Source organism: Anabrus simplex, chromosome 4 (assembly GCF_040414725.1).
Source record: "Anabrus simplex isolate iqAnaSimp1 chromosome 4, ASM4041472v1, whole genome shotgun sequence".
In the NCBI taxonomy this organism is placed as follows: Eukaryota; Metazoa; Arthropoda; class Insecta; order Orthoptera; family Tettigoniidae; genus Anabrus; species Anabrus simplex.
The window spans coordinates 90,432,504-90,456,041 of NC_090268.1; the positions used below are offsets into that span (position 1 = coordinate 90,432,504).

At 42.1% G+C, this 23,538-nt stretch overlaps 1 protein-coding gene across 1 annotated transcript in view; it reads right to left on the minus strand.

The window, feature by feature from the left end:
• The window catches only part of sha (shavenoid), a 354,752-nt gene that overhangs the window by 250,850 nt on the left and 80,364 nt on the right, over positions 1–23,538 (minus strand). The window contains exon 2 of the mRNA XM_067146254.2: positions 1,816–1,991. Within this exon, the coding sequence (XP_067002355.2) occupies positions 1,816–1,991 (176 nt within the window). The remainder of the gene's footprint in view (positions 1–1,815; positions 1,992–23,538) is intronic.

Consider the following 23,538-nt stretch of genomic DNA (forward strand, 5'->3'; position numbering starts at 1 on the left):
GATTATATTCTCTCTCTTCTTCTCCTTTCTTAATCTGTTTACCTTCCAGGGTTAGTTTTTCTTTCGAATTCAGCGAGGGATCCCACCTCTATCGCCTCATGGGCAGTGTCCTGGAACGTGAGACTTCAGGTCGGGGGATACAACAGGAGAGGAGGACCAGTACCTCGCCCAAGCGGCCTCACCTGCTATGCTGAACAGAGGGCTTGTGGAGGGCGGATGGGAAGGTTGGAAGTGATAGACAAAGAAGAGGGAAGGAAGCGACCGTGGCCTTATGTTATGTACCATCCCGGCATTTGTCTGGAGAAGTGGGAACCCAGAGAAAACCACTTCGAGTATGGCTGAGGTGGGAATCTAACCCCTTCTACTCAGCTGACCTCCAGAGGCTGAGTGGACCCTGTTCCAGCCGTCGTACGACTTTTCAAATTTCGTGGCATAGCCGGGAATCGAACCCGGGACTCCGGATGTGGCAGCTAATCACGCTACCCACTGTACCACAGAGGCGAACTATTATTATTATTATTATTATTATTATTATTATTATTATTATTATTATTATTATTATTATTATTGATGTGGTTGACTTCCCAGTCAATGCATGAAATTAGGTGGTATCATTATTTCAGATTCCATGTAAAATTGAAGGTTCCGTGGGTTACAGTTTAACGCTTAACTGGAGCCGAAGAGTCCTGGACCCTGCAAAAATTGCATTGCTGCGTAAGTCTACCACATGGGGCACTACAGCCTCGAGAACCCCGTGCAATGTTCTTTCGCTATGTTGGGCAACTGTGCAATTCGGTGTGTTCTGCTTTATTGATATGTCTCTATTCCATGGTAGATCCACGATAAGAGTCCTCAGGACGTTGTGACTCCATTAGTGCAGGAAGAAGACCTACCATAGTTGCACATATAGAAAATACATACAAACGTCCAATTCATGCAAAGAGTGCCTCAAGCCTGTATGCAATGAGTGATAAATAAATCGCAAAGTATTGCTCTTATTGAACAAAAAATCCAACGAAAACTGCCATGTAAACAAGATTTTCGTGTGAATTTTCACTTTCAATTGTATTAAATTTGAGTGTTCCAAATAAAAAATAATTCCATCAGAAGAAGGTCAATAGTTTCATTGATAATGGACCATTAAAAAGCAATTGTGGTACCTTTTATCCATCTAAACTTGTCTTATATTGGGAATCTGAGTACCATGGTGCTCTATGAACATTATGGAGTTCCTGTTAAGGTCAGGAAGTTCCAGCTTTGTTTGTTCCTAGGACAGCGCATGATCTTATCTTTAACTGGCCAAACGTTGTGCAAAATCTCTCGGCAAATTTCTACTTGATTTTGTTGATGGATTCCTTGTATGGGTAATGGTGTTGGTGGTAGTGGTGCTGGTTTTCGTGGTGATTGTTTAAGGCGAGGTACAATTAGGGTACCATCTCTTCATAACATTAATGAGATGACAAAAGGCCCAATCCTTCGACGAATGAAGGTATCGGCAATAGATACGGAAGGGTCTCAAAGGGCGTGAAAATGAAAGACCCTAGACTTGGCAAAATTTATATTGTTGGGGTCAAAAGAGAACAGGAATCGACCAAGATTAGTTGGACTGGACATATGGAAGTGAGGAGACTGGCGCAAGTAAATGGACGCAACACCCCTTCTCAGCTAGGAGACCCGTGGTCCCATTTTATTTATTTTTCTTTACAAAACGGGGGGGGGGATGTGTTCTATACCTCTACTCACAGTGGGGAATAAGGATTTTGAATAAATCAAATGATGTATTGTAGCACAATTAAGAGCTGGTAGGATACTCACCGGTTGCGACGAACATGTCTCCCTTGTGGTGACGGTTGATGGTGAGGAGCGGATGTTCAGCCCGAGTGACGCGCCACCGCAGTAGCAGCAGCAAGAGCAGAGTCAGGCCGCTGAGAGGCGACCTCATGGCTGTGTACAGCGCTTGCTCATGAGCCGTGGTCCATTCGCCCGGCCTCCTGAAACAAGAGGTAGGTGCCAGTATTAATTATCATATGTTATGTAACGTAACCTTCTTGTTGGGTATATCTTATGATGATGATTGTTGTTTAAGGGGACAAACACCTAGGTCATCAGCCCCTGTTGAGAACAGAAATGGCTCGTGCTCTCTGGTATAATCTCCTCGCCTCATGAAACAAGTGGTACCATTGGTATGTATGTAGGAGTTACTATACATATGACAAAGTGATTATCGTTACAATTCACAGTATGATCCACGAACCTACTACGCTGGCGTAGCAGGGGGAGAGGTGATACTCCCACGTGGCGCGTCCTAGGTGGCGGATGGGGGAAGGGGGTCCTAACCGGCTTGCCGGTGGACTTGAGGGAAATAAAATAACTCTCGCGGACCAAACACACAACCCCTGTGGGTAGGGCACGCAGACGAAGAATACACCCACGGCATCCCCTGCCTGTCGTATGAGACGACTAAAAGGGGGCGACCAAGGGATGATTGTCTTAGAACCATGAAACTACTTGTGATTAGTACCACCACGCGGGGAACACCATGGGTAGCTTTTACTTGCGCGTAGTACCACTATATTAGGTACCAAATACGTTTGTGATTAGTAGCACACAGGAGCACCGTGCGGTCGGCTTTGTACCTCTGATTAGTACCACCATATGAGCAAGACCATGGGATGATGGCTACCATGGTTCTGCCTTGCCTATGATTAGTACCCACTATATGAGGAACACCACGGAATAGTGCAGGTCCCTGTGGTTATTACTCTTATTTGATGAACACCATAGGTTTGCGTTGCCTGTAAATGGCGCCGCAAAGTGAGAAAAACCATAGGTCTGTATTTATGTCGAATTTCATAACCTGTGAGTAGTACCATTATGTGTGGAATACCGCGAGTCTCTCCTACTTTTGATTAGTACCGGAACATGACAAATACCATAGTTCTACATTCCTAGCGATCAGTACCATTATGAGGGGCCGATAACTTGGATTTTGGACCCCCTTTAGACTGCGAGCATCATCGATTCAGTGTTTTGCTATAGCAGCAGTCCCTTGGTCGGTAATCCTATTGTTTTACGTCAGTTTCTGTGAATGTAAGGCATTGCGGGTCGCATCCACTGATTGTTTTAAATTCAAATCCTTCCATTCATTCTTCGTCCTCACGTTTTGAATTCTGGTCAGTGGAGGATTTTGGACTTTTAATTTGCCATTCCATTTCGTCTCTATTCGTACCATATCGCAGCAGATTTTTAACTTGCACGATCAGCTAATGGAGAATGAGTATTTGTACTGATCACAAAAGGTTTCTCTATTTATTTTTTATTTTCAAAATCTTCCTCCACTCGGAGGCTACCAAAGACAGAGAATACACAAACAATTTCATTGAAAACTAAAAATAAAAAATAAGTAAATTTTATCTCAGTCTGGCGAATATAAGTGGTATCTGAATATCAAAAGAGAACCCCTGAGCGCTTTCAATCCCCAGTCGATGAACTCCTTGGTACTGATGTTAAAGTTCTTCATCAGTTCTATCGTCTTCTTAGGGACTGTCCCTCTCGCGCCGATCATGAGACCCCTCACTTCTGTGTCGTCCAGTTCGTATTTATTCTTATAATACGGCATTATAGGCAGGTAGATAGACTTCTTTTCTCGGTCCACTTCGTCTGGTTGGTCGGAGTGTGTTTCGAATCTTACTGTGAGGTCTAATATATATCCTTTCTTCCCATTACTTGCGATCATATCTATCCTTCTCGTGCTGCCATTTACTCCAATGCCATGGACTTCCTCATGCACTTAAAATCCTTTCTCACGGAGCGTCTGTGCTATGGATGACCTGATGTTGTGATGTCAGATGTGCAGTCATTCCTGAAGAACATATGTACTGTGGAATATTGTGGTTGAATGGATCCTATGATGCAGAAATTCGGAGATAGTGGGTTCGAACCCCACTGTCAGCAGTCCTGATGGTGGTTATCCGTGGTTTCTCATTTTCACACCATGCAAATTCTGGGGATGTATGGTAATTAAGACCACGTCCGCTTCCTTCTACTCTTAACCCTTTTCTCTAAGACCTATCTGTGTCGGTGTGACATAAAGCCAATTGGTGCAGAAAGCATAATGGATTCTGCCTAATTTAGTTCCATATAATTTAATTAACTATCCGAGAACGCTAAAGCAGCATCAGATTCTCACGGATTATTTTTATCATTTCCGATAAATTAACTGCAATTTTCTCCAATTGACACATTTCAGTTATCTTTTAAATACGCATGACTTTTATTAACTTAGATCAGATATATCTCAACGAGTACCGCCAGTTCGATTGAGCTGTTATTAGAGTAAAATATGGACGTTTTCCTATTTAACAGTCTGAACGTCTGCTATATGTGACTGGTATTCTCAGTATGGATTGGCTTAAAGCCCGTTAGTAGATAAGTAGCTGCAAGTGATCTCCTTACCTTTCTAAGCAGAATGTACTAACGAGTAAGAAACTACTCGATAATTGCCTACAAACTGTACAGTTTCTCCGCAGGCAACCTGTGTTTCTAGGATGTGCGTGACACTTGGACTTCTGTCTGGTATGAATACACTCTAAGTGTGTACCCCTCTTTGTAGCAACATACCAGTCACGCTCTACAGCAGAACATATAAATCTAAATCACTCGAAGGCTGGGTTTAATACCTCGTGCTGACAACCAACCCGAATATTTTTTCGATCCTCAACTTTCTACTTTCCAGGAGTTTTCAAATTATTAAGCAACCGCGCTTTGTGCCTAGGCCGTTTTTTTTACACTGAAGAGCCACTGATTTAGACAGAATGTACTAAACATATATTTTGTCGTTGAGATAGGTTGCCCACATCGCATGATACAGCTGTTGTACAGTTTATATAAACATCAACATGCAGTCATCAGCTTTGGCCAGTGAACTAAAAGCCCCTGTATAGATACTGAAAGGAGTGAGACAAGGCTGTCTGTTTTCACCATTCCTGTTTAATGTCATTGCTGAGAAAATCATCAATGAATCTATTACAAAAACCACGCTTGGGGTGAAAATAGGAGGGAGACTAATGCAGACCATCAAATTTTCCGATGATCAAGCTATAGTTGTGGATAGTCCAATAACTTTATCTAAAATGATGCTAAAGCTGAATGTAAAAGATAAGGAATTTGGTATGAAAATGAATATTAATAAAATATAAGTCATGATGTTTCGTAGGAATCCATGTCCATTGCACGTGATGATCAGTGCTGAGCCTGTACAACAAATAGCACAGCTCGAATACCTTGGCCAGATCATAACAGAAAAATTTCAGTGTCACACTGAAATGAAAACACGAATAGCGATAACAAGGCAAGCCTTCAGAGGTAAACAGTCCCTTCTATGTCAGAAAACAATATCCCTCTCCTTACCTAAAAGAATAATGAAATCTTATGTTTGATCTGTTGTGCTGTATTATGCTGAGAGCAGGATGTTAACCAAGAGTGACATTATGAGGTTAGAAGCCTTTGAGATGTGGTGTTGGCGTCGGCTGCAACGGATAAGTTGGGTGGAAAAGTAGACCAACACAGAGGTATTGAACATTGTCCAAGGAAGGAGACAGCTGTTGAATCAGATTAGGAAGAGACAACTTTCTTGGATGGGACATAGACTTTGACATAGGAATATGTTGATGGAAATTTTGGAAGGCAAAATACAAGGAAAACTCTTTCGTGAAAGACCAAGAAAGACATTCATGATGGCATTTCTTGTGAACTCAGGGTGCAGGAGCTATGCAGACACAAAACGTACTGCATAGGACAGACTCAGTTGGAAAAGACTCATCGCAGGGGCAACCCAGTCATTAAATTAAATTACTCTACGAGGAAGAAGAAGATGGATATGGGTTTTCATGTTTAAGCTAAACCCTATTATCTTTAAAAGCTAGTTACGGTAACCTTTCAAATACAGTCCTCGGAATGGTTCCCCTCGCACCCAGGAAGAGACCACTCACACTAATCTGTCAAGCGCCATATGTTTCAGAAAGATACCATGTTTATCGTTGTTAAAAGCTCTTTCATCGGGCGAGTTGGCCGTGCGGTTAGGAGCGCGCAGTTGTGAGCTTGCATCAGGGAGATAGTTGGTTCGAACCCCACTCTCGGCGGCCCTGAAGAGTTTTGCGTGGTTTCCCATTTTCACACCAGACAAAAATGGGCTTGTACTTTCCCACTCCTTGACTTTTCCTCTCCCATCGTCGCCAATAAGACCTATCTGTGTCGATGCGACGTAAAGCAAATAATAATAATAAAAATAATAAAAGCTCTTTCGTAACGAATGAAGCAAAGGAAAGAAGTTCGTTATCAGTAAAGACATTAAAAAACAAACACCCCCTATGGGTGGGGGACGCAGACGAAGAATACACCCACGGTATCCCCTGCCTGTCGTAAGAGACGACTAAAAGGGGCGACCAAGGGATGATTGTATTAGAACCATGAAACTACTTGTGATTAGTACCATCACGCGGGGAACACCATGGGTCGCTTTTACTTGCGAGTAGTACTATTATGTTAGGTACACAATATGTTTGTGATTAGTAGCAATGGAGGGTGAATCAGTATGGGTTTTACATTAGGCCTACCCGTGATTACTACAATTGTGAGAAACACCACGGGTCTGGGCGTTGCCTATGATTAGTACCACTATATGAGCGACACCGTGGGTCTGTTTTGCCTGTGATTAGTACCCACTATGTGAGGAACACAACAGGAATACCGGTGCCCGTGATTAATACACCTAGGTGAGGAACACCATGGGTTTGTGTTGCCTATGAGTGGCGCCATTATATGAGAAACACCATAAGTCTGCGTTACCTGTGCGACGTACAGTACTTGGGAGTAGCACTATAATGTGTGGAACACCGTGAATCTACGCTACTTTTGATTAGTACCCCAACATGACAAATACCAAGGTTCTACTTTACTAGCGATAAGTACGATTATGAGGGGGCGTTGGCCTGGATTTTAGACCCTTTTATACAACAAGCATCATCAACCAGGATTGTGCTTTAGGAGTAGTCCCTTGGTCAGTAATACTATTGTTTATGACCGTTTCGGGGAAAGTGGGGCATTGCGGGTCGAATCCACTGATTGTTTTAAGTTCATATCCATCCATTCATTCTTCATCATCACGTTTTTCATTCGGGTCAATTTATGAGTTCAAACTTTTAAATTGTCGTTACATTTAATCTCATTTCGTACGATTAAGGGCCGATGACCTAGAAGTTAGGCCCCTTTAAACAACAAGAATCATCATCATCATCATCATCATCATCATCATCATCATCATCATCATCGAAAAACAAATAGAATTTTAAGTTCAAAATCGACTGGGCATCCTTGCTTTAAACGAAGATTTTTAATCATTTTATTAGGGTTAAAAAGTTTAAGTTTTGCGAGAATTGAAGTATATGGGTGTAAACAATGGTGTAAGCAAAGGAGAAAGTGCAAGTGATTGTTAAAGTATCGTCTGGAATGCAAGTCCCTCGAGGCTCACGGATATAAATACAACCTTGAGCACGCTTTGGGCGCGGATCACTGCACAAATCAATGGAACTTCTCTTGGGCTCCCTAGTACAAGATGTTGGCTACTGCAGCTGGACAAGGCTGGCAAAGTCCCGTGCCATATTTTTATCTTTCTCATCGGGATAACAAGTTGGCCCCCTTCCAACACATTTATTCCACTGTCTGTTCGTAACGAGTTTATATGTAGTCCCAGATGAAGATATTTAGAAATATCTATGTTGCGAACAGACTCGCGTGCCACTGGTGGTGGGTATTCTAGTCGATACATCACTGAGGCTGACTGGTTACAACCATGTTTTGCACACCATCAGATCGAACAAGTTCGATCGGACATATGCCACTATTTGCACTAGCGTTCATGACACACCGCGCAATTAGCTATCTCAGGTCGCATGCTCGATGTCAGATCCTCGAATACGTTAGATTCTAATAGCGGTTCAAGGAGGAAACTTAAACTCAGTTGATTAGTGATGCGGAAATCTATTAAGTAACGCTTTAATCTCTTTGTTGCCATACTAGCATCCCGTCCGTTTGATCCGAGTTGGAGTCCTGGCTATTGCACGTTTGAAAGATTGATTTAAATGTCTGGAATGGAGAGAATTCGACTTCAGGCAATGCAATTGGGAATGTAATTATTTTAAAATCCCACTTTTGACTATTCGAACAGTGACTCTCCACTTCATCTCAAAGTAAATGACGGATAAGTACACGGCTGCTTCCTTTTCAAGCTTAGTTTTAGTTCATTGCATTAATGAATATATTTGTAGACTCGACCAACGCTCGCATGGACTCAACTTATGTACATATAAGCAAACAGGTACGCTCTCGCAGTTCCGACTTAAGGCCGGTCATGACTGAAATTTTGAACTGCTACAATATACAACTTATCATAACTAAATTTAAAACATATGCATATATGACCCCACACAAACTTTGGAGTTGATTAATTAAGTGGTTACAAAGTTATTAACAAATTTTTTATTTTATTTTGATTTGCTGAATGGAAAGTGCTTCATACGGCAGAGTTTTAATTTTTACGGGCTATAGTTTGGCAGTTTCAAAAATATTCATATATTTAATAAGAACTCCGTGTTTTCCAGTCAGGTATCATTTTTTTCAATTTTTCATTATTCAGTCATAGACATTTAGTTTTGTGCTATTTCTTTCTTTCTTTCTTTCTTTGTTAACTCCAAGGTGCAGTTGTCATCCTTTTTCCTAACAATAACGAAAAAGTGAAGTATTAAGTATTTAGTACTTGCTGGCGTACGTTCGTTTATTGGAATGATGACTTCTAAACCTGCCACCTATCGCTTTCGGGAGACGAAAGAAGAAACATCTACTGTATTATTTAAAATCCTGTGCTTGAAAATCGACGCAGATAGCATTTAACTTGTTAAAAACGACGCCTCAATTTGGAAAAAATCTCAAAATATAACCAAATATGACTTTATATGGTTAAAATGAGAAAAATAAGACAAACGCAATAAAAATGGCCGAAATATGCATTTATATGCAACATAAAATAGCTTTAAACCGAGTCAGAGATCCATCATTCACAGTTATTTTTCATATTTCGGGTAAAATGGCCTCAGGAGTGAAATACGACTTTTCCTTAACATACGAACCTATTTATAACATATTTTGAAACCCAGTTCATCGAAAAATACTGTGTTTCGTATGCGCCAAGGACATGAAACTGCCTTTTCTACTGGATTCAGCATCTTCTTTTTGCGAGTTATGGCAAGTAGGTTTCGGTCGATATACATATGCGTGAAAAAAACGTATGTTATGAGCTTGGTGAAAATTAGATATCGAACAACAATCACTGATTAGCATCTTAAAAAAATCCTGCTGCATCTGGAAAAATTACCTACGAAACCTCCACATTGAAGATCTGGTGAACAAACAAGACATTCAAAAGAACTAAGCTTATTTTGTTTCACGCCGGTCCTATGAGTGTGGAAAATGTCATTTTATTTGTAAAAGCAAAGTCACCTCCGTACAGGCCGCGAAGGCTCTTGGAGGAGTGGAAGGTAAAGGTTTCCACCATTGTCAACCTCGACACGTGATGGGGTAGAGTGGTTAGCTCTACGCCCGGCGACCTTTGCCCCCAGGAATTACCGGGGTACTCATTTTTGGTGTAGGCTGAGTGAACCTCAGGGCCATATGCACCTCCGGAAGTGGAAATCTCGTTTTTTTAATTTTCACGACTTTCTGATGGGGATTCGAATCCACGTCCTTCCGGGCGAACCGAGCACGCCTTTACCGCCTCGGCCAGGCAGCCCCTAATTTTATTTGTAGGTATCTTTAATATATTACTTCTTAATGTTTATTTATGATGCACCGAGCTCGATAGCTGCAGTCGCTTAAGTGCGGCCAGTATCCAGTATTCGGGAGATAGTGGGTTCGAACCCCACTGTAGCCCTGAAGATGGTTTTCCTTGGTTTCCCATTTTCACACCAGGCAAATGCTGGGGCTGTACCGTACTTAAGGCCACGGGCGCTTCCTTCCCACTTCTAGGCCTTTCCTGTCCCATCGTCGCCGTAAGACGTATCTGTGTCGGTGCGACGTAAAGCGAATTGTAAAAAATATATATATTTATGATGCAAATATTTTTTCAGTAAATAGGTAGATGTCATTAATTCTAAGTGGTTTCGATTCAACAACAAATAATTTTAATGTAGACTTACGCTCCTCAACAACGGGTATATGTATAGATAAATTTTAAGACGCTTTTAGTGTTTGGATAGAACGCGTATATCAGCGAGAGTGTTTAACTTACGATTATGTTTAATGTCGCAATTGGAAGATAAAAGAGGAGGTTGCTTGTTGTAAAAAAAAAGTGAAAATCTGAAACGTTGTTTTCATGAAATTAGCGCTTCAAAGTAAGGCAACATTTATGGTAAATATGTGACGTCACACGCATACACTGTTGTAAGATGGCGCTGTGTAGACTCACTCGCTCAGTGGGAGGTTAGCTGAGTTGTATAGGATAACAAACTGAATAATGGAAAAGAAAGATTTGATCAGAATTCGGCAAAAAACGTGAGAAAGTAAGAGTTGGAAGGAGAAAAGTGAATGATGAAGAGAAATGAAACGGTGTTACTATGAGAAATTGAAACAGCGAAAACAAAGTAAGTCTACGAAACCGTAAAAACCCTGCGGCCGCTACAATAGTGGCAGCTTATCGCCAATTGTTTTCCTCTTATAAACTATTCTAAAGCTATAGAAATAAGAACACACAAGTTAATGATTTGTAGTATATTCGGCAGGAACTGCGTGGCGTAAAGATGGGGAGACTGCGATAAAGCGGAGTGGTACATCAGAAACTCCGAACATAGAAAAGTGGCACGCTGTGTGCCGCCGGTTGTCCATCTCTGCTCTTGGATTTTCGGGCGTGGCTATGAGCCTTTGTTTGTGAAATCGAATTGATCTAAATATCAATTAATTGATCGATGCTTCATAGTGGAAATGGCTGATGAAGAACGTGCTTGTGTTCGACCTAGTTGATGCTATTCTAGTTCCCTGCACACATTGTACTCATTAATTTTATTTTTGTGGTTATGCAGACAATTCAGTGATGAAGTTCCTAACACGCGAAGCAATTGATGTTAGTTAGGTTCCTGTATGCCGGTGGTATTCTATTTCGCTATCGGCTCTTTCTCGCGCCTCATTATCTTCAATAGCTTTGGGTGTGGCACACCGCTCTTAAAAAACCCGTACTTATAAATACTTCGCAAGCTGCTTCTACGCTGTCTTCTTCAGTCACTACGAAAAGGAGAGAGAACGGAACCCCAGATAGACAGTTACAGTAACATACGACTGTTTTTACCTTCCATTAAAATTACGGCCTTGTACTCAGAATAGCGTTAGTTCCATAATGATGACCTGTTTCAGAGAACAAATCTGAAGTGAATTTCTTAACTGCTCCGAAAGGTGGCCCCATTGGCATCCCCACCGGTTTCTCATCAACGCAATCGCGGATTAAATCGCGGCCATTGCACCTGGTAGTTTTGAAATGAACATTAACGTCCCAGTGCTTCGGATTCGATATGAAACTGGAAGTTCCCAGGCTAAGATCGCAATATTAACAATCGCGTAAAACTACATGCTCTTTCCTGACTTGCTTTGTTTCGTGAGGTTATTGCATTCATTAGTACAATGGTAGTCCGCATCTGTGGTGTAGTGGTTAGTGTGATTAGCTGCCACCCCTGGAGGCCTGGGTTTGTTTTCTGGCTCTGCCACGAAATTTGAAAATTAGTACGAGGGCTGGAACGGGGTCCACTCAGCTTCGAGAGGGCTGGACCGGGGTTCACTCAGCCTCAAGAGGTCAACTGAGTCCGAGGGAAAAATCAACGCTGTGGGGTAAACGGATTAAGAAGGAAATAATGAAATAAAATAATAATAATAATAATAATAATAATAATAATAATAATAATAATAATAATAAAGAGTATTTTGTAAAGAAGTCAGCTCCCGGACCAAATTATCGTTACATCGGTCTGTTTCAGACCAACTCTGCCTTACGGGAGCGAAAGCTGGGTGGACTAAGGATATCTTATTCATAAGTTAAAAGTAACAGACATGAAAGTAGCGAGAATGATTGCTGGTAAAACAGCTAAGAACAATTTCAGGAGGTTACACGGAATGAGGAGATAAAGGCTAAGTTAAGAATGAAACCGGCTTCGGTGGTGGGGTCATGTGAGGCGAATGGAGGAGGATAGGTTACCTAGCAGAATAATGGACTCTGTTATGGAGGGTAAGAGAAGTAGAGGGCGACAAGACGACGATGGTTAGACTCAGTTTCAAACGATTTAAAGACAAGATGTATAGAACTAAATGAGGCCACAGCACTAATTGCAAATAGAGGATTGTTGCGACATTTAGTAAATTCACAGAAGCTTGCAGACTGATCGCTGAAAGCCATAACGGTATATAATGTTGATGTATGTACGTATAATAATAATAATAATAATAATAATAATAATAATAATAATAATAATAATAATAATAATAATAATCGTTGTATGTCCAACTATTTACTTTTACGGTTTTTGGAGACGCTGAGGTGCCCGGCGCTTATTAGTATTTACAACAACAACTTATTCTGTTATCAGAATGACTGTTACAAATAATATCAATTATACTGAGAGCAGTCTTTGCTTTCTATTTTAATAGAGAGTTCAGTTCAACCGTTAACAGTCTGCCTGCTGGCCATGATAGTTAAGGCGTAGAGTCTTCATGATCTGACACCGTAGTTAATTGGTGGTTCCCTTTTTGTGGAAGATAATTTCACCATCAGAATGTTGGCTGGAGTAGCGCGTCCCAGGTGGCGGATAGGGTGCTTGCCGGTGGACTTGACGGAAATAAAATACCTCTCGCGGACCAAACACACAACCCCCTGTGGGTGGGGGATGCAGACGAAGAATACACCCCCGGTGTCCCCTGTCTGTCGCAAGAAGTGACTAAAGGGGCGACCAAGGGATGATCATATTAGAACCATGAGACTACTTGTAATTAGTACCATCACGTAGGGAACACTATGGGTCGCTTTTACTTGCGCATAGTACCACAATGTTAGGTACACAATATGTTTGTGATTAGTAGCGACAGTGTGTGGCTCAGGATGTATTTTACAATTCCTGTGATTCGTACCCCTATATGAGCAACACCATGGGATGAGCGACACCATGGTTCTGCCTTGCCTATGATTAGTACCCACTATGTGAAGAACACCATATGTTTGTATTACATGTGCGCATTTCATTACCTGTGCATAGTACCATAATATGTGGAATACCGCGAGTCTACGCTACTTTTGATTAGTACCGTAACATGCCAAATACCATGGTTCTACTTTCCTAGCGGTGAGTACCATTATGAGGGACCGATGACCTGGATTTTGGACCCGCTTCGAGTACAAGCATCTTCGATTCAGTATTGTGCTTTAGAAGCTGTCCCTTGGTCAGTTATACTATTGTTTTATGCTAGTTTCTGGGAATGTGGGGCACTGTGGGTCCGGTCCACTGATTGTTTTAAATTTATATCCATCCATTCATTCTGCGTCCTCACGTTTTGAATTCTGGTCAGTGGAGGAATATGGATTTTTAAATTGTCAAAACATTTCGTACCATTAGGGGCCGATGACCTAGATGTTAGGCCCCGTTAAACAACAAGCATCATCATCATCATCATCAACGTACGGAGTGAGGGCATATAAGGCTGTTGATGGCGATTGGTTTGTCGGATGAGAAGTTTAAGCCTTGAACATTTGTTTTTCTTTTACAGTTACGTTGCACTGACACAACTAGGTCTTATAAATCGTAAGATGGGATAGGAAAGGGCTAGGCGAGGGAAGGATGCAGCCATGGCATTAAGGTACATTCTCAACAGTTTCCTTGTGTGAAAATGGGAAACCACGGAAAACCACCTTCAGGACTGCCGACAGTGGTTTGAACCCACTCTCTCTTGAACTCAAGCTCTTAGCTCCACACCCCTGACTGCACAGCCAATTCTTCTTCTTTGTCTTTTCCTATCGCTTTTCCCACATGTGCGGGGTCGCGGATGCGAACTGCGGCGCACATGAGGTTTGGCCCTGTTTTACGGCCGGATGTCCTTCCCGCCCCCAACCCTATATGGATGGATCTAATCACTATTGCGTGTTTCTGTGGTGGTTGGTAGTGTAATGTGTTGTGTGAAATTGAAGTGGATTCTGCACTGGCAATTCTCTCGATAACAATTTTCTCCTACATTCACAGAAAAAGTGTGCCTGCTATGGAAAGTTATGTCTGACCAAGAAATGTGTAAGTGGTGCCGTGAACTTGCAGAGGTAGGAAAGACGGTGAACATGAAGAACAGAGTGGTCGTCCAGTAACATCAGACGCATTCGTTAATACCATGAATGAAACGGAACAGTTCCATGTCTTTCGTTGTAAGCAGTGGACCTCCTCTCGTGACCACTCGTTCAGTAACTTGCATTTCGTTGTTGTATTTTTTTTGTTTTTTTGCTAGTGGCTTTACGTCGCGCCGGCACAGATAGGTCTTACGGAGACGATAGAATAATAAAGGCCTAGGACTTGGAAGGAACCAGTCGTGGCCTTAATTAAGGTACAGCCCCAACATTTGGCTGGTTTGAAAATGAAAAACCACCGAAAACCATCTTCAGGGCTGCCGACAGTGGGCTTCGAACCCACTATCTCCAGGATGCAACTTCACAGTCGCGCACGTCTAAGCGAACGGCCAACGCGCCCGGTATGGGATTAATTGAAAATAATAGAAAAATAATAGAATCTAAGAAAAAATATTACAGAAAATCACAAAATGCTATTGGCGCAGTCAAAAAAAACACGCTTGGTAAAATAAAGGTGTCGAAAATCTTGGAAATGGGAGTAGACCTATCTACTCGTTGGTGGTCTACCAATGAGATTTTGAAATTTTGAACAATATAGCTCTCTAGCCCACCGTACTTGCAGTAAGAGCACCGGCAGTAAGTAAAGTCACGCTCTAATGGATTCATTCAACTCCCTCATCTTTGATTTTGCGACGATGCAAAGTATTTTTAATGATCCAACAGCCTTATCCGATAACTGCGTAGACCGAGATAATATTCCCCTTCTAGTTCAAAGCACTTGGGCGAGGCGGCTAGAGTTACGGGCCTGTAAATCAGCCTGGCATACGTTGATATTAATCGTTACTAGTAACAGCTGATTAATTACATCACTTCACCTTTGTGACAGTGATAGAGAAGATGAATATTGGGTTTGTTGTTGAAAATCACGTGGCAACTCTCTGTAGGCGTGTAACAACTTATACAGAATGTGTACTGGTCAGTTCTGTTTGTTGTTATTAATTAATTCGAGGATGTACTGTAGTACCCCTATTTGTATATCTTTATGTGTGTGTGAAGCCTATATATTGCCCTTTGCTATGGCAACTTCCTTAGTTACATATCCTTGAACCAAAGCCTGGATATGACACAAAAATACCAGGACTTGAAATAAGGTACATGTCAGCATTTTCATGGAGATTACTTTCTGGAAAATCCCTTCCGAAGTGATGTATTCTTGGTGAACCAGAGACGCAGTAAATCTTCTACATACAGTAAGACCTAGATAGGACGTTGTCTCGGGGACCGCGTATTAAGTGGGGAGAAGCTGTGCAGTATAATTACGTAATTTGTATGTCCTCGTAAAGGAGAGTATACATCCTATCCTCGTATAGTTTTATTGAAATGCAGCAGTTACCGGTAAACAAAATACGGTACACCATATTGTAGATACAGCATTACATACTGAAGTCGCGGAGATTGAATTACGATTTTTCAATATCGTTCTTAACGTAGATGGTGGAATTCCTAACGAATCAGCGGGTTGCTTGTGATTAAGATTAATGTTTTCATTGTACTTCCGCAAATTTTCTTATTTATCCGATAAGGAAGGCGCTTTTCACACCAACACACTGAACACGCTGCTTACGACGACGATGTTGACCCAAACGCCTCCTGCGAAGATCTTTAATGGATGTCAATGAATATAAAGAAATAATGCTGGAAAGGACGCCTTCACATTTTAAGGAAAATACCTTTCCTTTATGGAACTTCTTTGGGAACTTACGATCACCAAGTTTTTCTGCACCCTTGCTGTTATGCATGCAGACTTGAAGCTTTCTAGGCCTTCTAATCGTTGATATGTAGAGTCCGGATTTTTAAGCATTAATAGGTTGGAATGCAAAATCACTTAAGCGAGTAGCAAGTATAGTCTACCTACACAACGACTTTGTTATGAAGTTTGCATGAACATTAGGGGTACAGTCCCAGCACAGCCCCTAAAATTTATGGTTCTGTTGCTACGTTATGGAGAGCGGGTGGCCGACACTTCCTACTAACCGAATTAGTTTGCAATCTAACCTGTTACTGCATAAAAAATCCGGGCTTTATTGATATGTTTCTCTGGTCAGAAACTATTATTATTATTATTATTATTATTATTATTATTATTATTATTATTATTATTATTATTATTATTATTATTATTATTATTATTATTACACAGTTCCAAACAATTAGGGGAACATGTTTTGTAACGTCTGTTATGTGAACATTAATTTGGTAAATGGGGTTCCAATCGTCGTACAGTATACTTTGAGACCTCAGCTACTCAGGATATGTCAAATTGAAATTATACTCCATCTGTAGGCGTAGCCATGCATTAATTTGTCAGGTGACTCCTCAAAACAAAGTGAATAGCGGTGCGTCCGTGTGTCATTGTGAGGTACACAGACTACTGCGGTGATTTGAGCACGTTGTACCTCAACCAGCACATCCCATGAGACATCTTAACGAGGTTCAAGTCGCAAGGGCCGTAACTTTGATCCAGGAAGGATGGACTTTTCGTCGTGATGCTGTGGATCTCAATGTCTCTCCGTCAGTTATTCACCGCTTGTGGAATCGCTATAATGAGCCAGACCAATTCACAAGGAGGGTTGGACAAGGTCGTGGACGCATGACAACTCCACAGGATGACCGATATCTGACCATCTGTGCTTTGCGGCGTCATTCAGCAACTGCCAAAGAACTGCAACAAGACCTCAGAAGGGTCACTGGAGTCACGGTGTCTGACCAGGTAGTAAGGAGCAGGTTAAGAGAAGTGTCCTTACGACCCAGATGTCCTGTTCGAGAGCCCCGTTTAACGCAGCAACATCGCGCAGCTCGCCTTCGGTTTGCCCGTACCCACGTCAACTGGCAACTCCACTAATGGAGACCTGTGTTGTTCACAGACGAGTCCAGATTTCCCCTGACACAGCGTGATGGACGTCGACGTGTATGGAGACGCCGTGGTGAGCAGTACATGCCAAATGTTGTCCAGGAAAGAGACCTATTCGGACAAGGTTCTGTGATTGTGTGGAGTGGCATCAGTATTGATGGCCGTATGAATCTTGTCGTCATGCGTGGTAATCTTACCGCTGGTACTGCCACAGAATGTGTTGGCTGCTGCATACGGTGTTGGCCATGAATTCGTACTCATGCACGACAATGCCAGGGCTCATGTAGCGCGCATCACCAGAGCTGTCTTGCGAGAACTGGACATTTAAGAGATGGAATGGCCAGCAGTGCATCCCGACCTTAATCCCATCGAGCATGTGAGGGATAGGCTTGACAGAAGTGTTCGTGGGGGTCCTTTTCCACCACAGACTCTCCAAGACCTCGAACAGGCTTTCATTGAAGAATAAGACCTGATACCGCAACGTGACCTCCGTCGACTTATACGGAGCATGCCACGTAGGTGTCATGCTGTGATAAATGCTCGTGGAGGATATACACCATACTGAAGCTCTCCAACTGTGTTAAAAATCCACCCTGAAGGACTGTTATCACTTTGTTTTCGCCCCTGTTTGGACATTTTCGTTTGTGTTCTGAAAATGAACGCGAAACCATCGCCACGAACCTGCTACGCTGGCGTAGCAGGGGGAGAGGTGATACTCCCACGTGGCGCATCCCAGGTGGCGGATAGGGGGATCCAAACCGGCTTGCCGGCGGACTTGAGGGAAATAAAATACCTCTCGCGGACCAAACACACTACCCCCTGTGGGTGGGGGACGCACATGTAGACTACACCCGCGGTATCCCCTGCCTGTCGTAAGAGGCGACTGAAGGGCGAGACCAAGGGATGATTGAACTAGAACCATGAAACTACTTTTGATTCGTACCATCACACGGGGAACACCATAGGTTGCTTGTACTTGCGAGTAGTACCACTATATTAGGTACGAAATAGGTTTGTGATTAGTAGCAGTATAGGGCCTGGCCTGGGGGTTTTCCAGTACCCGTGCATTGTACCCATGTGAACAACACCGCGGGTCTGTGCGTTGCCTGTGATTTGTACCCACTATGTGAGGAACACCGCGGGGCCCGTGGGACCGACACCCGTGACTAGTACACCTAGGTGAGGAAACTCATCGGTTTGCGTTGGCTATGAGTGGCGCCATTGTGTGAGAAACACCATAGGTCTGCGTTACCTGTACGAAGTACAATACTTGTGAGTAGTACCATCTTGTGTGGAATATCGTGAGTCTTCGCTACATTTGATTATTACCCCAACATGACAAATACCATGGTTCTACTTTACTCACGACATGTACCATTCTGTGGGGCCTTAGACATGGATTTTGCACCCCTTTAGGCATCAAGCGTCATTGTGCTTTATGAGTGGTCCCTTGGTCGGTAATACCTTTATTTACGATCTTTTTTTCTGAGTCTGATCCACTGTTTTGTTTGTTTGTTTGTTTGTTTTTTGTGTTTGTTGGGTTCATGTCCATCCATTCATTCTTCATGACATTTTTATTTTATTTTGGTCAGTGGATTAATTTGAACTTTTTGTTGTTTCATTTCGTGCCATTAGGGGCCGATGACCTCGATGTTAGGCCCCTTTAAACAACAAGCATCATCATCATCAGCGAAACCATCGAAGTTGTTTTGTATGCTTCAACGGTAAAGAATAAATGATTAGTTGGTAACATACCTAGGCGTGAGGTATAGCTTTCTGGAGCATGGTATACATGTTCCCTTAATTTTTTAACTCTTTATTATTATTATTATTATTATTATTATTATTATTATTATTATTATTATTATTATTATTATTATTTACGGTTACATGACTAAATTGTTAGCGTGCTGGTCTTTGGTCGAAAGGGTTCCGGGTTCGATTCCCGGCCGGGTCGGTGATTTCAACCTTAAATGGTTAATTCCCTTGGCTCGGGGACTGGGTGTTAGTGCTTTCCTCAACATCCCTGCAACTCAGACTCCACACATAACACTATCCTCCACCACAATAGCAGTTACTTACACATGTCCGGCTCCATGGCTAAATTTTTAGCGTGCTGGCCTTTAGTCACAGGGGGCCCGGGTTCGATTCCCGGCAGGGTCCGAAATTTTATCTACCATTTGTTAATTTCCCTGGCACGGGTTCTGGTGTATGTGTCGTCTTCATCATCATTTCATCCTCATAACGACGCGCAGGTCGCCAACGGGTGTCTCATCAAAAGACCTGTACCTGGCGAGCCGAACATGTCCTCGGACACTCTCGGCACTAAAAACCATACGCCATTTCATTTACCTACACATGGCTGATGCCACCCACCCTCATCGGAGGGTCTGCCTTACAAGGGATGAACTCGGCTAGAAATAGGTACACGAAATTATTATTATTATTATTATTATTATTATTATTATTATTATTATTATTATTATTATTATTTGCAATTACGTTCCATAAATATGGATACAGAAAGACGATGGCCTTTAATTTAAAGAGTAGGCCCTACTATCTCGTAGTTATTTATCGGGAAAAGAAAAATGTTTTGCAATAAACTGATTAAAGCCCGGATAGAATATAACTGCTATGAGAGTCGAGAATCGAAACCTCTAACCACCAAGCGGGGCAGCTTTCCAATCCCGTGGTAAACACGATTTGACCGCTTACTTACTTACGGGTGCGTTACAAAAGAAATCGAGATGTTGACCAATAGCGGTGCAAAAGTAGGGCCTACTCTTAAAAACATCAATGAATTAAATGCTAAAAAGTGATGCGTATCTGTGTAATTATCTTGTGACTGTTTCCCAAGAATGGATTACATGACACGGACTGGAGATCACAGTAATTGTGTCCCACAGAACTCATCTCTTACCTACAAATCTATATACTTTAGTGGGTCAGATCTAGGGTTGCTAGATGTACGGTTTTAACCTGAATAAAACGGATTTTTCTTATATTGTTCCTCGTACGGTGCGTCCTGTAGGCAGTACGCTGAACATTCCCTTTTCCAGTATACTAAATCTCTATTTTGAAATCTCACGCTTAAAACCACAGTACAATTGGTTACTAAAGAGCGTGGTTTCGATCAAAGAGTTCAAAGTATTTTAAAGGTTAGTGTAGTCAGTAGGTTTAAATATTGATTTTATGTATTGATTTAATGTATTCAGAAGTTGATGAAGTGGAAAACTTGTTCTCTGGAGAGAGTGGTTAAGAACTACAAGTAGATTTCCAAAATAAAACAATACCATAGCTGTGGTTGTACAGGTTTAATTATCCTAGAACGTTTTAATAATATTAAGTTTTTGTTATGTATCTTTAGATCTAATGCATATGCGAAAAGAATATTTTATGTAATGGGGATGAAATGAAATGGCGTTTGGCTTTTTGTACCGGGAGTGCCCGAGGACATGTTCGGCTCGCTAGGTGCAAAGTCTTTTGAATTGACTCCCGTAGGCGACCTGCGCGTAGTGATGAGGGTGAAATGATGATGAAGACGACACATAAACCCCGCCCCCGTGCCAGCGAAATTAACCAATTATGGTTAAAATTCCCGACCCTGCCGGGAATCGAACCCGAGACCCCTGTGACCAAAGGCCAGCACGCTAATCATTTAGCCATGGCGTCGGACTGTAATGGGGATAATAATTTATGGATGAAGGAAACCAACATACGTTCTGGAGATTTAATAAAAATGAGTTGTTTGTTTACTTCAACTATGGCGATAATTCTACTGAATTTCACACATCACTTTAGTCAAACAAGAATCTGTTAAACTTGACATGTTCAAGTGAAATACTTGTTTATGCCAATTAAGTAATAATTAGCTTTAGTAATGAATATGTTACATTCTTGTATATTGTAATTTTTACATTTAATTCCAATGCGTTGCACTCTGGAATGCACTGAAATGAAATAGCGTATGGCTTTTAGTGCCGGGAGTGTCCGAGGCGGAATGCACTAATTTTGCATTGTTGTAAGAGGTGGCTTAAAGAGGACGAAAGCGTAGCCCGTCTCTTTGCGACCTGTCCTGAATACGAATACTACAGAAACTCACGGATGGAATAATAATAATAATTGTACCGGTTGGTACACCTATACGCCGAACATTTGAATTTTCCGCCTTAAAGTACTCCTCTACAGCTGAAACTCTGAACTTTGAAACTGAATTAATTCAACCGTTTATCAGAAGATGTCACTGTGTTAATTTCGAATTGTTTTGTTTACTATTATCAAGAAGTGTGGACAATCTCTCACAGATGTCTCAACCATAAACTATGATCATGCACCCTGGTGCGAAGTGAAGGAACTTTTCTTGAAGATATTTTGTATTCATAAATTTGTTCTTTACTAAATGTTGTTCTTTCATTTGTGGGTTGGTAATATTAATCTTTCTTTCCGCCAGTTTTGAAATTAGCCAATCGTAAATTTCTGTCATTAATTTTTAGCCAATGGCGTCTTTCTTCCCCATTGTTGAGGTATAACTGTAAGCTACCCTATAAACGACTGTGGGTGTGTCTTAATCATTCATGTAAGGTCTCCAATCTTCCCCTAGAGTATAAAAACTGCTGATTTTCCTGGCTCTCCGCCACATGTACAACATCTAGCTTAGTGTATGGAAGTATAGCAGGAGGCGGGAAGCGCCTTTCATCCGCCAGCAGCTCTTCTACAAGTAAATGGCCTTTTAACATCTTTATTTCTTGCTGCTGCTGATGATGATGCTTGTTATTTAAAGGGGCCTAACATCGAGGTCATCGGCCCCTAATGGTACGAAAAAATAACAAAAAATTCAGATTCATCCACTGACCAAAATGAAATAAAAAATGTCATGAAGAATGAATGGATGGACATGAACCCTACAAGAAAACAAAAACAGACAGACAAACAAAAACAGTGGATCAGGCACAAAAAAAGATCGTGAATAATAGTATTACTGACCAAGGGACTACTTATAAAGCACAATGATGCTTGATGTCAATAGGGGTGCAAAATCCACGACTAAGGCCCCACAGAATGGTACATGTCGCGAGTAAAGTAGAACCATGGTATTTGCCATTTTGGGGTATTAATCAAAAGTAGCGAAGACCCACTGTGTTCCACACAAGATGGTACTACTCACAAGTATTGTACTTCGTACAGGTAACGCAGACCTATGGTGTATCGCACACAATGGCGCCACTTACAGCCAACGCAAACCGATGAGTTTCCTCACCTAGGTGTACTAGTCACGGGGGCCGGTCCCAAGGGCCCCGTGGTGTTCCGGTGTCGCTCATATAGTGGTACAACTCACAGGCTACGCCCAGACCCGCGGTGTTGCCCACATGGGTACAACGCACGGGTACTGGAATCCACCAGGCCAGGCTTTTTACTGCAACTAATCACAAACCTATTTCGTACCAAGTTAGTGATACTACTCGTAAGTACATGCAACCCATGGTGTTCCCCGCATGATGGTACGAATCAAGAGTAGTTTCATGGTTCTAATTCAATCATCCCTTGGTCGCCCCTTGTAGTCGCCTCTTACGACAGGCAGGGGATACCGCGGGTGTGTTCTACATGTGCGTTCCCCACCCGCAGGGTGTAGTGTGTTTGGTTCGCGAGAGATATTTTATTTCCCTCAAGTCCGCCGGCAAGCCGGTTAGGACCCTCCTATCCGCCACCTGGGACGCGCCACGTGGGAGTATCACCTCTCCCCCTGCTACGCCTGCGCAGCAGGTTCGTGGCATTTCTTGCTAGCTCAGCAGTTTGACCCTCGGGGAAGGTTCGAATCCTTTTCAATGTAACCTACCTTTCGAAAAATGTAACTTAGTGCCGGCGTATGTAACAGTTTCTTATTACTTTAACTGTAAATCGGGGATAGAGAGTGCTTTACCCTCTCGAGTTCCCCTTCATTTTGTGTTTAGGTGACTACGTTTTCACAACCGATTTTCTACTCTTAATGTATTCAATTTTTTTAATACGAGTTACCTCCCCAGTTTGGGAATAGTCCCTGTGTCAGCGGCCTAGTGCCCCGTAGGTTTTATAAGGTTTCATGTAGGAGCGCAAGCTACGCCTCCATGCATATTGGTATTTTGGCCCATTTAATTAACCTATTATTTTTCCTTTAAGGCCCTGTAGGCTGGGTACGAGATACCCCTGTTTAATTCTTGTAAGTTGCGCCTCGATGGCAAGA